Source organism: Genypterus blacodes, unplaced genomic scaffold (assembly GCF_046128005.1).
Source record: "Genypterus blacodes isolate CSIRO-AG114 ecotype Tasmania unplaced genomic scaffold, CSIRO-AGI_Gbla_v1 ptg000073l_1, whole genome shotgun sequence".
NCBI classification, from domain to species: domain Eukaryota; kingdom Metazoa; phylum Chordata; class Actinopteri; order Ophidiiformes; family Ophidiidae; genus Genypterus; species Genypterus blacodes.
The window spans coordinates 3,524,812-3,538,933 of record NW_027466883.1 but is presented as its reverse complement, the minus strand read 5'-3'; the positions used below and the strand labels follow the sequence as shown (position 1 = coordinate 3,538,933).

Genomic DNA, 14,122 nt, shown 5'->3' with positions numbered 1-14,122 from the left:
GCCTGCAGACACTCTGACAGCCGCCACATTAGCACTAATGCTACATATAGCGCTACATTCTGTATTCATTTACATGCGCCACCTCTTGGCGTGTTAAATGCAAAACACACACACACACACACACACACACACACGCACAGGCCTGTACACGGTCTCATGCAATGACTGATGTTCTCCCCTCCAGCAAGAACTACTAACATATGTTTGCTGGACCTGATTATTATATTTCTGTGTTCTGTTGGAGTTCTCTGAGGTGTGTGTGTGTGTGTGCGTGCGTGCGTGCGTGCGTGCGTGCGTGCGTGCGTGCGTGCGTGCGTGCGTGCGTGTGTGTGTGTTTTTTGCAGTGTGAAAATACACAACTTTTATATTCGGTTCGCAGGAGAGGAAGGAGGGGGGGAGAGAGATGAGAGGAAGATGAAGGTGTAATTGGTTAAAGAGATGAAGGTGTCAATTCTGATCCAATCCTAATCTACATCTCTGTGCCTTTGAGGATCCCAGGTTGCCACGGTGACAAGATTAACATGCCATCAGTGAGGACGCAAGGTCACGGCGGCGCACACACCTCCACTCCATCGTACCCAGTCTCACCCGTTCATCGATTTTACGCTGAAGATAACTGGAACGCATGAACCCCCCCCCACACACACACACTCACACACAGTGAAGACAGAAGACAGACACTACTTGAAACAAACACGCAGATTGACATGAGTCCACTTCACCACCTACATGCTACTTCAAACCCTTGTTCATACACTTGTGCTCCAACCCTCTGCTCCATCAACACACAGGCACATTTCACACGCGCACAAACATTCACACACACACACAGACGCACACTGATGCAGTAAATGGAAACCACACAGCTGCTCTTTGTAGTGAGGAGCTGTCACAGTGGGCGAGCATATAAAAGCCCATACGGCCCCCCAACGATCAGTTCTGCTGTTCCGTGTGCGTGTGTGTGTGTGTATATGTGTGTGTGTGTGAGACAGTGACTGGTGAATATTTAAAGAGTGTGTGGAGCACTTTGCCTGAGGAGTAGAGTGGATGTGTTCTGTCATCAGAGAGAAACAGATTGGTCACCTCCTTTTCTCTTCCCTTCTTCTGCTGGAGGAGAGCATGGAGACAGCTCACACATACACACATACACACACACACACACACTTGTTACTGCCAAGGAGACATTCAAAACGATGTGCTGTGTGTGCGTCACTGTTGTGCCGCGTCAGGTCACGTGAAAATCACAGTGTCCTTGCGTCTACCTTGGAGAGAAATGAGCTCTCTCGTGGGAATAAGGAGAACTTGCGATCAATCAATTAGCCGATCAATAATCATGTCAGTCAATGTGTCATCCAGTTTAGGCAGACAGGGATAGACCGTGTGGTTGGCCCACGACCATTATGGCCCTGTGTGTGTGTGTGTGTGTGTGTGTGTGTGTGTGTGTATGTGTGTGTGTGTGTGTGTGTGTGTGTGTAAGTGTGAGACACAGGGGCGCTTTCCTCATTTCAGAGAACTGCAATTCCCATAAGCCCCCACGGCCCCATCAAATATTCACAGCTATCACAGAGAAATATGGGGTTGGGGGGGGTTGGAGGGGTGGCAGTAACAGAGGCGCAATAAAAAAAAGAAGAAGAAGAAAGAGAGAGCTGGAGGTGCGGCGAAATGAGAGGAAGATGTGATGACATAAAAAGAGAGGAAATACCACCGAGGGAGTAGGCAGAGAGAGAGAGAGAGAGAGAGAGAGAGAGAGAGAGAGAGAGAGAGAGAGAGAGGTTAGCAGATAGGGAGCGTGTTTAATTATTCAGCATTACCCGTGTTCTCTATTTATGGCCCTTTTAGAGCAGCCAGTGGAAGCTATATATACACAGAGTGAAGGCACAGGCTGCTCCCTCAAGTTCAGCTCGCCAGGGGAGGCTTCAGCCCAAAAACACAGGGAAACCAGAGGAAAAACACCATCGCGCTTGACAGGAGGAACGTGGGAAAGTTAGGAAATGAACAGATGGAGAAAAAGAGGGGGAAAAAAACACAAAAAGCAAGATGAAGAGAGAGAGAGAGAGCAAGAGAGAGAGAGATGGAAGTGAAGCTTAATGATCTCTGAGCTGAGGCGACAAAACAACAACCTGCAACTATTTCTGATGTTTTAATTGTGCTGAGATTTTAGGTGTGTGTGTGTGTGGGTGAGAGAGAGAGAGAGAGAGAGAGAGAGAGAGAGAGAGAGAGAGAGAGAGGAGAGAGAGAGAGCACTGCCCCGGGAGCAGATCTCTATCATTTAACTAGATGGCGTAATGGAATGGTTGATAAACCTGTTATCTCTGGTTCCCAGACACACCGAGCTGCAGCGATGCAGCACATTACACTGGCCCTCTGTCACCAATAACATAGAAAAAACAGTGCTGGTCATTACTATTACACACACAGACACACACACACACGCACACACACACACACACACAAGAATGCATGCACGGATGCTCAAAACCTGAATGTAATTTAGTAATCTGGCTTGGGAAATCTCCAATTTTATGTAGGTTATCGATATTCCAGACATTATCTTTGCCGCAGCGGCCACACAAGGGGCACAAACGCAAATAAAAACATTATTAATAATTACATTTACTGCCATCTATGATCACAGATGCATCACCACCAAAATAGGTGCCGGGCCGCCGAGCAAATTGGATTTATTTTGGGAATCATTGCGAGCAGTAAAAGTGTGTTTACAGGAGGGAGATTTCAAGGTCCACCTGTGCTCCACTTGCAGCACACCGGCGAGGGTGGATCGATCCAGGCCCGGGAACACGTGGCGGTCCAACACTGCATAGGGATATTACAGATGGAGAGTCCAGGCATCTTATATATATTTAAGAGCTTAAAACCAGCCCGGCGAGAGGCTCAAGGTTCATTCATCATCTCAGAGACTCGGGTTCACCTGCTTACTACAGGTTGATGGAGTTAGAGCTTAAAGTAAGATGGTGTTCACGCTCAAATGACTCAGGTGATCCTTATTTATATGCATATGGGTCCAATCTTTAACGCCTGGACTTTCTCTACAGAACAGGAGGTAGAATATCAGACTGTATTTTCAGCATCATAAAGTGTGTTTGCTCTCTCAAATGGCACTTATATACACACACACACACTGTGTCCAGTTTATCCATATCTAAGTACTGTATATACAAAATATGCATGTGTATACAGTTTGTTCACGTACACATCAGTGTGCGTTTGTGTTTGTGTGTAGCATAGCAGTGGATATGCAGTATGTATAATTTAGTGTTTTTATACTAACTCTGCTTTTAACTGCAATCAGGGACCTCCATAACATTTTGTTGTACTTTAATTGTTGTACTTTAATTGCCAGCAAACAAGATTTCCTATTCTGTTCTTTAAGTGTTGTAGCTGCACATTAATTCAAAGTTTGACCACAGGATTTAGCTTTTGTTACCATGATTCAATACAACAATACAATAAGTGATACAATATAAGCATTTGATTAATAACACTCCGCTTTTAACATTTAGTCTCATGCAGAAAGCAGTGTTTCCACGGTGACGCACTATCACAATCCAATAAGGATAGAACACCGGGCCAGAAGGCCTGGTGCTGTTGCCGTAGCGATTGTGTGGCTGAGTAACGTATATGAACAGACTGGATGAATGTCAGCCAGCAAATGAGCCGTGACTTTCACCAAGACAGCAGAGTCAGCAATAAATGGATATACATAACTCTCCTCTTCTCAGCTGCTTTCGTGTTTTCCTCCCTCGACGTGCTTACACACACGCACGCATATATACACACACACACACACACACACACTGAGGCTAGGAGTATGGAGAAGCATGTCCAACCTCTGCCTGACCTTTTATCTGGTCCAATCAGCAGAGACAGTAGCTCCTCACCATCACCACCTGACCTTCACTCACCACTCCATTTCACACTCATGCTCTCACGGGCACATGCACACGCTCACACACACTTCCATACTACTGTATATACAAATAGCACACAGTACACATGACTCACTAATCTTTTTGTGACACCATTTTGCAGGAAATGATAAGAGACGTGCAGCATGGGACGTCAATCAAATTGCAACTTTGGAAAACATAAGCAAGTGCCTCATTTTTACTAAGCTGGATTTTTTTATTGTGTAAGAAATTCGTATCATCCTTGTACAGTTTTTGTTTCGATTATTCCTATCCCCTGAGTTCAGCAGGCTTGGTTTCATTTACGCAATCCGGCACACCGCATGTGCTCACAGAAGGAGCCGCAACCGCAGCTCCGTCAGAGCCGCGCAGCGACACGGCAACATCCAGGAAAAGGAAGCGACGAGCAGAGGACAGAGGGGCCGTCACACGCGGGGGAGGGGGGCAGGGGTGTGGAAGTGCACAGAGAGACTTGGACAGAGAGATAGCAGCTAAACAACAGCGTTTAAACCGCTGTGATGTCTCTACGCCGGCTCAACTTTGCCTGAGTCCTTCCTGGGTTCAAAGTAAACACCACAGAGAGAAGATGAAATGTAAATACAGAAACACAGAGGCAAGGAGAGGAAGAGACATTATCCTAAAAGCACTTTGACGTGTCCCAGTTTCTGCATCTCTCTCTCTCTCTCTCTCTCTGATTGACTGATTCTCTGTGTGTGTGTTCATCTTACCTTGTACACCTGCCCATATGTGCCATTTCCCACCAGCTCCACCAGCTCAAAGATGCCAGCAGGGTCCTATAAAGACGCAGACAGATAATAAGACCGTTAACGCTTTCGGCACATTTAATTCAAAAATAATAAAAGTATTACTCTCGTGTTGTTTTGCATCATTAAATAAACAAAACAACCGCATAAACATCAATTTCAGGCAAGGCTTGAGTTGTAGCAACGGTCATTTTACAGTTAAACAATAAACTATTAAAGATACCAGCAGTAGTAAATTGAGAAGATAAAACAACAAATACAAAGTAGCAATACATAAAAACAGAAATATAATAAAATTGAACTTGTAATAACAGGAAACGAGATTGAAAAGCACAAAAATGCAGTCTGTAAAACATATAGAGAATATACAATGATACCATAAATCTTTCTTCATTAAAAAAAGAAAATATGTTGTACAGCAGAGTAGGTTTGTTTTGAGGGCAGGGCCTCAAAGCCACAGCACCTTTAATGGCTTGTTTTCATTCAGTGTGCACAGTGTGGTTGTTTTTTGCGTGCATGAAATCATTGCAAAGGTAATTGCAAAGAAAATGTGCATTTGAGCCAATAACTTCCGCCCACAGTCGCTAGGTCGCCAACGCAGAACTCAACACATCCTTGTCAAGGAGCAGCTCGACTAGAGCATAAAACCCACTGACCCCCACGCACACACTCACACACACACACTCCAAAGTACACACACACACACACACACACACGCACACACACATACAAATTCACCTCCCCCTTCCTCTCTGCTGTGTTGCTACGACATTCCAACAATAGCTGGTATTCACCCTCTCTTCCCCTCTCTCTCTCTCTCTCTCTCTTTCACACTCGCCCCGCTCCACCACCTTCTGTTCTCCAACCAGCCAAAGTCCATCTATGTCTCTCTCACCCTTTCACTTACACACACACACACACACGCACACACGCACACACACACACACACTCTCTCACTCTCTCCTTCATTCCAGGCCTGTGGTTGTGAAGTCTCTTGTTTTCTTTCCATCTCATTCCGACAGTGTCCCAGCACCACCGAGGCACTTTTCCCTACATCGCTTCTGTCGTGGCGTGGTGTTAACTTTACACGCCGTCCTTCCATGCGGTTTGCGGGAACCTCGTTTTCTATTTGTGAGAGTTTCTTTTAAATGTGCCTGCTACAACATGATCCACCCAGGAGCAAAATGTTGAAATCTTTGACGGCGGGGTGAATCTGGAGGCTTATTGAGTTGTTGATTCACTGTTCAGATCTGCTCTGGGACTCGGGCTAAAGCTGCAGGTCGCCCTGATATTGCAGCCTGCCCACGTTTACACACAAACAAATCCCTTCTCAATAAAAGCATTGAATTATTCCCTGAAACAACACACACACACACACACACACACACACACACACACACACACACACACACACACACGGCACTTTCTCCCTCTCCTCCCCATTTTTTGTTGCTTTCTTTTATCAATTTCCTTTACACGCCTCGTCTGTCGGTTTCCCCTCTTCTCTCTTTTGCTCTACGATTCTCTTCCCCTTGTTTCCTTATCTCTCTTCGTCTCCTCTCCTCTCCTCTATATGTTGGCCTCTGCGGCCTCAGCAGACCTGTCAACCTGTCAGCCGCCTCTGAAGATACGAGGCCTTGTTGTGCTTTTGCTCTCTGCTTCCTCTTCCTGTTGTTTCCTCACCCAAATTTCTGTCTGTTGTGTGCAGCTACCACACATGCACTTCTCTCACACACACACACACACACACATAGACAAACAGACAAACTGATCCACTCTCACTCTGTCTCAAGTACATCCTCCCACAGTCTCGCTCTCTCTAACCACACACACACACACACACACACAAAAACACACACACACACTGCCAAAAGCACACTCCCACACAGGCACTACTGTTCAAATGTTGTAACGCGCGCTTGTGTGTGTGTGCGTGTGTTTGTGTGTTTGTGTGTTTGCACGCAATTAAGAGTCTGAACAGTGCAGACAGCCGCATTCTGTGTGTTTGCTTTCCTATGAGGCCTTCAGTTTATGCTAGATTCCTCCTTAGTTTCTCTCCCTTCACTTCTTTTGCCTTTTGTCTTTGTACTCTAGTGTGTGTGTGTGTGTGTGTGTGTGTGTGTGTGTGTGTGTGTGTGTGTGTGTGTGTGTGTGTGTGTCTGTGTGTGTGTGTGTGTGCGTGTGCGGCACCTGGAATAATTAACTTTCTTGGTTTGAAGTTCTGACTGCAACTCTCAAGACACATCTAAGATCTCTGTCTTATCTCTCTTTGTTTCTTTCTGTCGCTCTCTCTCTCTCTCCCTGCATCCACCCACCCACACACAATATATACGTACACACACACACACACACACGGCATATAAAATGAGTGCTATGGCTGGAGAGACAGAGGGTTTTTGCTGCTCCAGTTCATATATGTCCTAAGGCGCGCTGATAAAAATATAGCACGATATCATTCATATTTTATAGGCCACTTGGAGAATGAGCTCTCAACATGCACCAGGCTCTGTCAGTGTGTGTGTGTGTGTGTGTGTGTGTGTGTGTGTGTGTGTGCACTAGTGTGTGCTTGCACATTTGTGTGTCAGAGGTTTGGAGATCCCTATGACGAGAACAATGCTGCCCTCCCCTCCCCCGTCTCATTTTGTGTTTCTGCAAAAAATATTTCCAGCGTCACATGACTGCCACATGAGCTGTGGTGGTGCGGCAGCCGATGAATCACAGTGTGTCTGTATGCGTGCGCGCGTGTTTGTGAGTGTGCGTGCGTTTTTAGAAGCTGCTGAATAATAACATAATAAATATAGCTTGTAAAACAACGCAAAAGTGCTGAGAGTGGAAAGCACAAGGATGATCAATTCAAGTAGAAGTTGAGATGCACAGCAGGGGGTCACACAAAAATACACACACACACACACACACACACTTAATTGGGTGAAAAAAAGTTAACTTCTCAAGAACTACGAGCTTCCTTTTAAGCTTAATGACAAACTCAACTGACTTTATTCACTGTGGTTCTGATATTGTTTCATAAGGCAGAATTGTTTGTCTATGTTCTTGAGCTCGCTAAACCGCGGTGTGTGACTGAGCGAGAAAGCGTCCACACAGCGACGGCAGTGTGCGTATCATAAGCATCTTCGATACAGGAAACGGCCTACCTAACCTCGCTCGCCGCTTTTCGACATAGCGGGGAAAAAAATGGGGTCACCTTATCACATGAAGGGCGCAATAACATCCAAAGCGTAACCCGTGTTCGGTCGCAGGTCATCTCCATTTTCTTCAACACACACACATACACACACACACAGCACGCATCTAGGTCCACTTGGATGCAATGTGTATCTAAGGGATGGAATTTGGGCAAAAGGACGCAACGCTGGATCTGCTCTTTATTCTTAAGGGGGCGGGGGGGCTTTCGTCCATAAGCATTAGGAATAATAGCTTTTAGAGTGCAGGGGTGGAGTTGCATGTGAAAGCCTCTTTACAACACGTGAGAGGGGCCGACACAACAGGCCGCCTTCATCCCTTCATCCACCTGCCTAACCCACGGTCCCAAAAAACCAGGATAAGAAGCCAGGAAGCAGCGGAGTGCAAGCGAAAAAACGTCCTTCAACCTGAATTGGACATTTCTGAGTCAGTCAGTCACTTCCATCTTCCAAATGCCAAGCCGTCGTCCATCAACGTTCATTGGAATGGAACACACCCCCTTCCCCCAAACCCTCTGCCAGCAGCTATCCCTGCCAGTTTGCACCCTGAATATCATTCTGTTCCAGACTCCGGACCTTCACACAGCTGCCGTGAGGTGAATCTCTACATCTGCTCTCATCCCCCCGCTGGTCCATCTGCCCAAGTTTTGTGTTCACAGGCAAACTCCAGCGGCCAAACCCGGGGCCTTTCTCGCCCACGTATCCCTCGCTGACTGGTCTGATAGATGGACACCAGTCAGTCTCTGTACGCCTGCTGCAAAGGACTTGGCAGAACTTTGCGGATTTCAACTTGGCACTCAAATATTGTTGTGCGGATGATCACGCTTTTGTTGACCTTGAAACGAAAAAAACTAAAAGCCAGTCTCCACAAACAACCGCATCGTTAATATTCGGAATTTATTGCGCACGGCGATGATAAACGTGAAGTAAGCTTTATGTTCTGTGAAGAGAACGAGTGACGGCATCAATCGTTTTTGTCGTTTGGTTCGCGACTGAAACGCAAACCTCACACTCAAACGGCACATCAGCGTTTACTGAATAATGAAACAAACGTATATTTCTGCACTTGCACCGGTTTCATGGTTTCATTTCTATTCTAGTGGCGATCTAATACTCTAATAGTGTTCACGCTGATGGTGTGTTTACCTGGAGAAGCGTCCTTGGTAGGTCTACACTCATGATGAAGCAATTGCTACTGTTTTGGCACAGACAGAAGACACACACACACACACACACACACACACACACGCTTCCTCTTTCAATCTTACGCTTCATTTCCAAATCCATAGTTAAAATGTGCATTGGTATGTGTGTGTGTGTGTGTGTGTGTGTGTGTGGTTGAGAGATGTAGATAGAAGATGATAGATTGTTTGGAAGGTGTTGACCTGAAAGAGATATATTTAAAAAGGCCTGTTTTCACTCTGTATGCACAACGGTGTTACAACAAGGGAGAGTACAAGTGGATTCATGCGTGTTTTGCACAACGAATCACTGCAAAGGCTTCAGAGTAGAACCCTCAATGAAAGTAAGAACATGAAAACCTGGATATACTAGAGCCACAAAAGAGAAATTGGCTAAATATTGGCAAAACAAACGCTTCAGGCTATGATTGCTAATTTGAAAGCACCCTTGCAGCCCTGTGCTTCATTCACGCAGGCCGCCCGCCCGCCCGCCTGCTGTCTGTGCATCCTCTTGTTCCTGTGTGTCACACAGGCCAGGTTGGTGCTGTGAGTGTCTCCAGAAAGTGAATTAGAGAGGAGTGAGGTGGATTGAATTAGAGACCCTAAGAGGATGATGGGAGTCATGCAGGGGCCGGGTCTGCCTCTTATAAAGACCACTTACACTCCACCACCACTCGCTGTTATATTGGTTGGATTCCCAGTACGACTTCCGCGGACACGTGCAAGGCAGTGTCGAGTCTTAATCACAGATCTACAGTGAGCGGCGGACGACGGCAGATTTCTCCCGCGACGCTAACGAAACCGTCCACTCCTCTCCCTCTCTCCCTCCATCCGTCTCTGCCAGCTTCTCATCGTGCAACGTCTCGGCCCGTCCCTCCATCCCTCCCCCGTCATCCTTCATCTTTTTTCTCCCCGTCTCGGTTTGTCCCCGGTGCTTCTCCCTCTCCTTACTCCGTTTGTGTCTCCTCTTCCTTCTGCCCTTCGCCACGTGATTTAAGATCCAGCTCCCACTAAGGACTTGTTTACGTGCTCGCCATTCCGCCGAATACGCCAGATCAAGTGTGTGATGAGGACAGAGGAGGACGGTGTGAGTCTAACACAAAACTAGGTGTTTAGAACAACGAATATGTCAGTGACTGGATACATAAATGAGAGACCTGACAACTATGGGTGACTTGAAGGGGAAAAATGGGTCAACTAGAAGCAGGCAGAGGGGCGGAGTGGACGGGAGTGGAGGGTGTGAGGGGGGCGGGGGGTTGGGGGGGCATTTCTCAGCGACAGACTGCCATACAGTATATAGACTATTCATGAATAAGCTCTGTGTAAGCCTTGGGGCGCTGCAGTGGCCCCGTTGCTATGGCGTCCGATGGTGAGGGGCCGAGGAATGTGGCCTTAGTGGGCAAAAGGGACAGAGAGCGAGGGAGAGAGGGAGGGAGGGAGGGAGGGAGGGAGATGTGGAGAGGGTCTTTTGCCTCGGACTACTTTAGTAGCTGGTCACATCTCCACCTTCACCCCCCGAGCTCGCCCTCTGTCACTTTCTTCTCTCTCTCGCTCCATCTTGCTCCATTCGCCATCTACCACCTCTGGCTCTCTCTCTCTCTCTCTTTCTCTGTCTCTCTCCACCTTTCTCTCTTTCCCTGACCGTGACACAATCCCTCCACTCTCACCTGCTCTCGCTTTCATCTTGGATCTCACACCTGAGTCCTGCACGACACATTGTGTGCCTGTGTGTGTGCGTTCTTGTGGCTGCATTTCTTGCCGGTTTACCATCTGTTGCTCCTGTCAGCTGACTGGCTGAACGCAGGCCTTCTGACGCCGTTGACCTGCGTGTGTGTGCACGTGTGCAGACGTGACTTGACAATCAAAAAAAATGAAACATTTCAAAACGGCAGCGTCTCGACCACAGTCTGTGGCTCAGCGCCCTGAGTCACGCCACCACAGGGGAGAAAAGGTGACATCTCTCCGTCTCTCCGACTCTGGCCTTTACCGCAGGAGCGAAACAAAGAGCGCTCGTAGGTCGACATGCAACACCAGCAAAATGTCACGGGAGGTACGGGGAAGAAACGGAGAGACAAAGAAAAGGAGAACTGCAGAGACAGCAAACAAAAAGCCACTTCTCTCTCCTCTCTACTTCCCGCACACTTCCACTCCATGAGTGTGTGTGTGTGTGTGTGTGTGTGTGTGTGTGTGTGTGTGTGTGTGTGTGTGTGTGTGTGTGTGTGTGTGTGTGTGTGTGTGTGTGTGTGTGTGTGTGTGTGTGTGTGTGTGTGTGTGTGTGTGTGTGTGTGTGCCAGTAAAGCGGTCAGTGAGCCTAAGAGTGCCCAAGAGCAAATGCAAGCTCCTAAGTAAGTACCCCCTATACACACACACACAAACACACACTTCCCCCCCACAACTCCCTCACCAATGGCAGTATCATCATCACATCCCCCCCCCCCACACACACACACATACACACTCCCCCCTGCAACCTCATCAGAGCCAGCTGACCTACTTCCTGTCTAGCCAGTAGTTGACTGTACAGCTGTCTGCTAGTCTGTTTGTGTGCCCCTGTTTGTGTGTGTGTGTGTGTGTGTGTGTGTGTGTGTGTGTGTGTGTGTGTGTGTGTGTGTGTGTGTGTGTGTGTGTGTGTGTGTGTGTGTGTGTGTGTGTGTGTGTGTGTGTGTGTGTGTGTGTCAATCACCGCTTTGCCAAGTTTTCAGTGATAAACTATGTTTTCTTCTGAGAAATTCACCAAGAGTTCAAAAACAGGTTCATGATAAAAACTCTGAGGAATGTTTCTGTGATGACTCTTATCCAGACGCCATCATAGTGCCAGATTGTATGTCTTTATTGTGCTCGCACCCGTTTTTCCGTCTTCCACGTACTGTACGATCACCTTCATCACTGTAAATGTGACTCCCTCTGAAAACAGACACTACTCGTCTCACCCAGCTACCCCACGCTGTGAGCATGCGTATATGTGTGTGTGTGTGTGTCCTTGTCGCCTGTGTGTTGTGTGTGTTTGACATCACGCCTCTGAAAGAACAGGACATGCATGGGCTGACTCCCAATGCACCAAGCCTTCCCTCCTCTTCCTCTCCTCTCCCATCTCCCCTCTTTCTTTACGCTCTCCTCCTCTGATTATGTTCTCAGGTGCAAAGCTCCGAAGTGATATTTGATGTAATAACGACTCATTGCTTCTCATGGAAATGGGGAAGGATGAGCGATGCCGAGACACAGAGCCGAGTCAAAGTGATGGGGAATAGATAGGTCTGGGGGGGGGGGGGAAGAGGAAGAACGGCGCGCAGAGAGACGGATGAGTGGTCAGACAGGCAGCTGTGACAGAAACCGAAGCACAGAGGCAAGCGAGCGGACACAGGCAGAGAAAATGAGACAGGAGACAGACGGAGGAAAGCGGTGAAAACAGACGCGTAGGCACAGTCAAGCAGACAAGGAAACAGGTAAACACAGAAGGGAAGACAGCAACTGCATTGTGCAGGATCTGTGTGTGTGTGTGTGTGTGTGTGTGTGTGTGTGTGTGCGTGTGCGCTCAGAGGTAAGGAGGCAGCAAACAGGTCTTTAGCTGTACATGTACAATATCCCTTACTTGTGTGCAGCTGACAGTCCAGGAGACACCCTCTCTCTCTCTCTCACACACACACACACACACACACACACACACACACACACACGCGTCCAGCCAAGCGAAAAGATGTGTATCCACGCATAAACACAAGCGCAGTAAGCTGTGTGTGCGATGTTGTGGCTTGCAACACAGACTGGGCGAACAAAAGAATCAGGCTATTGCAGCATGTGAGGCTTGTGGCTTGATGGAGGGTAGCGTGCACTGACTACAGGTAGGTAGGCACACACACACATACACACACACACATATACACACACTAAGGTGTAAGCAACAAAAATAGCAACAATTTCCAACAAAAGAAAAAACTATTGGGAACAGTTAGGGGGGAATGTTGGATGAATAACACAGTGAAGCTCAACGGAAGTACACACACACACAGACTGTATCTCACACACACATGAAGCCTACATGAGAGATCAGCAGTGTGTGTGGTGGAGAAATAGGTTAAATTCCACTGCTGTTTGAATCGAGGCTGATGGGCCTGTAATGGTCTGGCCCACTACACAAACCCCCCTTTTAACCAGGTCAGCAGAATTACAGCTACAACCTCAATTCAGCATCACACACGCACACACACACACACGGACGGACGGACGGACACACACACACACCGGTTACAGTCTTGAAGGCAGATCAGGTTTACACGCCAGCTGTCATGTTACTTAATGTCGATAGATATAAAAATAATTGCATCTATTCTTCGCACACATTGTTGGCGGTGTCTCACACACATCCGCCTCTCGCAACCTCCTATTCTCGGAGAGCTGTCAGATACACACACACACACACACACACACACACACACAGGACACAGCATCACACGATCCCGTTTCCCGGTGCTGTTACGGTGTGTGTGTGCGTGTGCGTGTGCGCGCGCGCGCGCGCGTGTGTGTGAAGTCAAGATGGTCTCACCCTAAGAGCAGACAGGTCTATTTCATCCAGACTCCGAGCCGGAGAGTCGCTCGCCATGATGGAGGAGCACAAATCAGTTGGTGAAATATCCTGAGACGGCCTTTGCTGTCACGACTCCACTCTCTCTCCTCCACCTCCTTTATCTCGCTCCTGCACAGTGAGGTCTCGACAAAAACAGCAGCAACAAAAAATAAAAAATAAAAAATAAAAACAATACGAAACGAAACGAGCCTCTGGAATCCGGGGAGCAGCTAGAGCTCAAAGGCGGGGAGGATGCGAGCGAGCGCGCGCTGGCCCCGCCGGGTCCATGTTCCACGCAAGGTGGGGGGTGTTGGAGGACGGCCAGAGGAGGAAGGTGAAGGAGCCCAGCGGAGACACGAGCTGCTGCTGCTGCTGCTGTTGCTGCTGCGGCTGCTGCTGCTGCGGCGGATGCTACTGCTGCTGCGGCTGGTTTGTGTTGGAACTGCCGCCGTGACAGCCAGAGGAGCCGATATGAAAGGAGGAGGGGATG

General features: G+C 47.9%; 1 protein-coding gene across 5 annotated transcripts in view; it reads right to left on the bottom strand.

The window, feature by feature from the left end:
• Positions 1–14,044, bottom strand: part of LOC143006075 (traf2 and NCK-interacting protein kinase-like) — a 45,968-nt gene extending 31,924 nt beyond the window's left edge. For all 5 annotated transcript variants that reach the window (XM_076157420.1, XM_076157416.1, XM_076157417.1 and 2 more), the window contains exons 1-2: positions 13,612–14,044; positions 4,655–4,720 (exon numbers count right to left, since the gene is read on the bottom strand). In XM_076157420.1, coding sequence (XP_076013535.1) covers positions 4,655–4,720; positions 13,612–13,668 — 123 coding nt within the window. In that variant the 5' untranslated portion in view covers positions 13,669–14,044. The remainder of the gene's footprint in view (positions 1–4,654; positions 4,721–13,611) is intronic.
• Between the last annotated feature and the right edge of the window lie 78 nt (positions 14,045–14,122).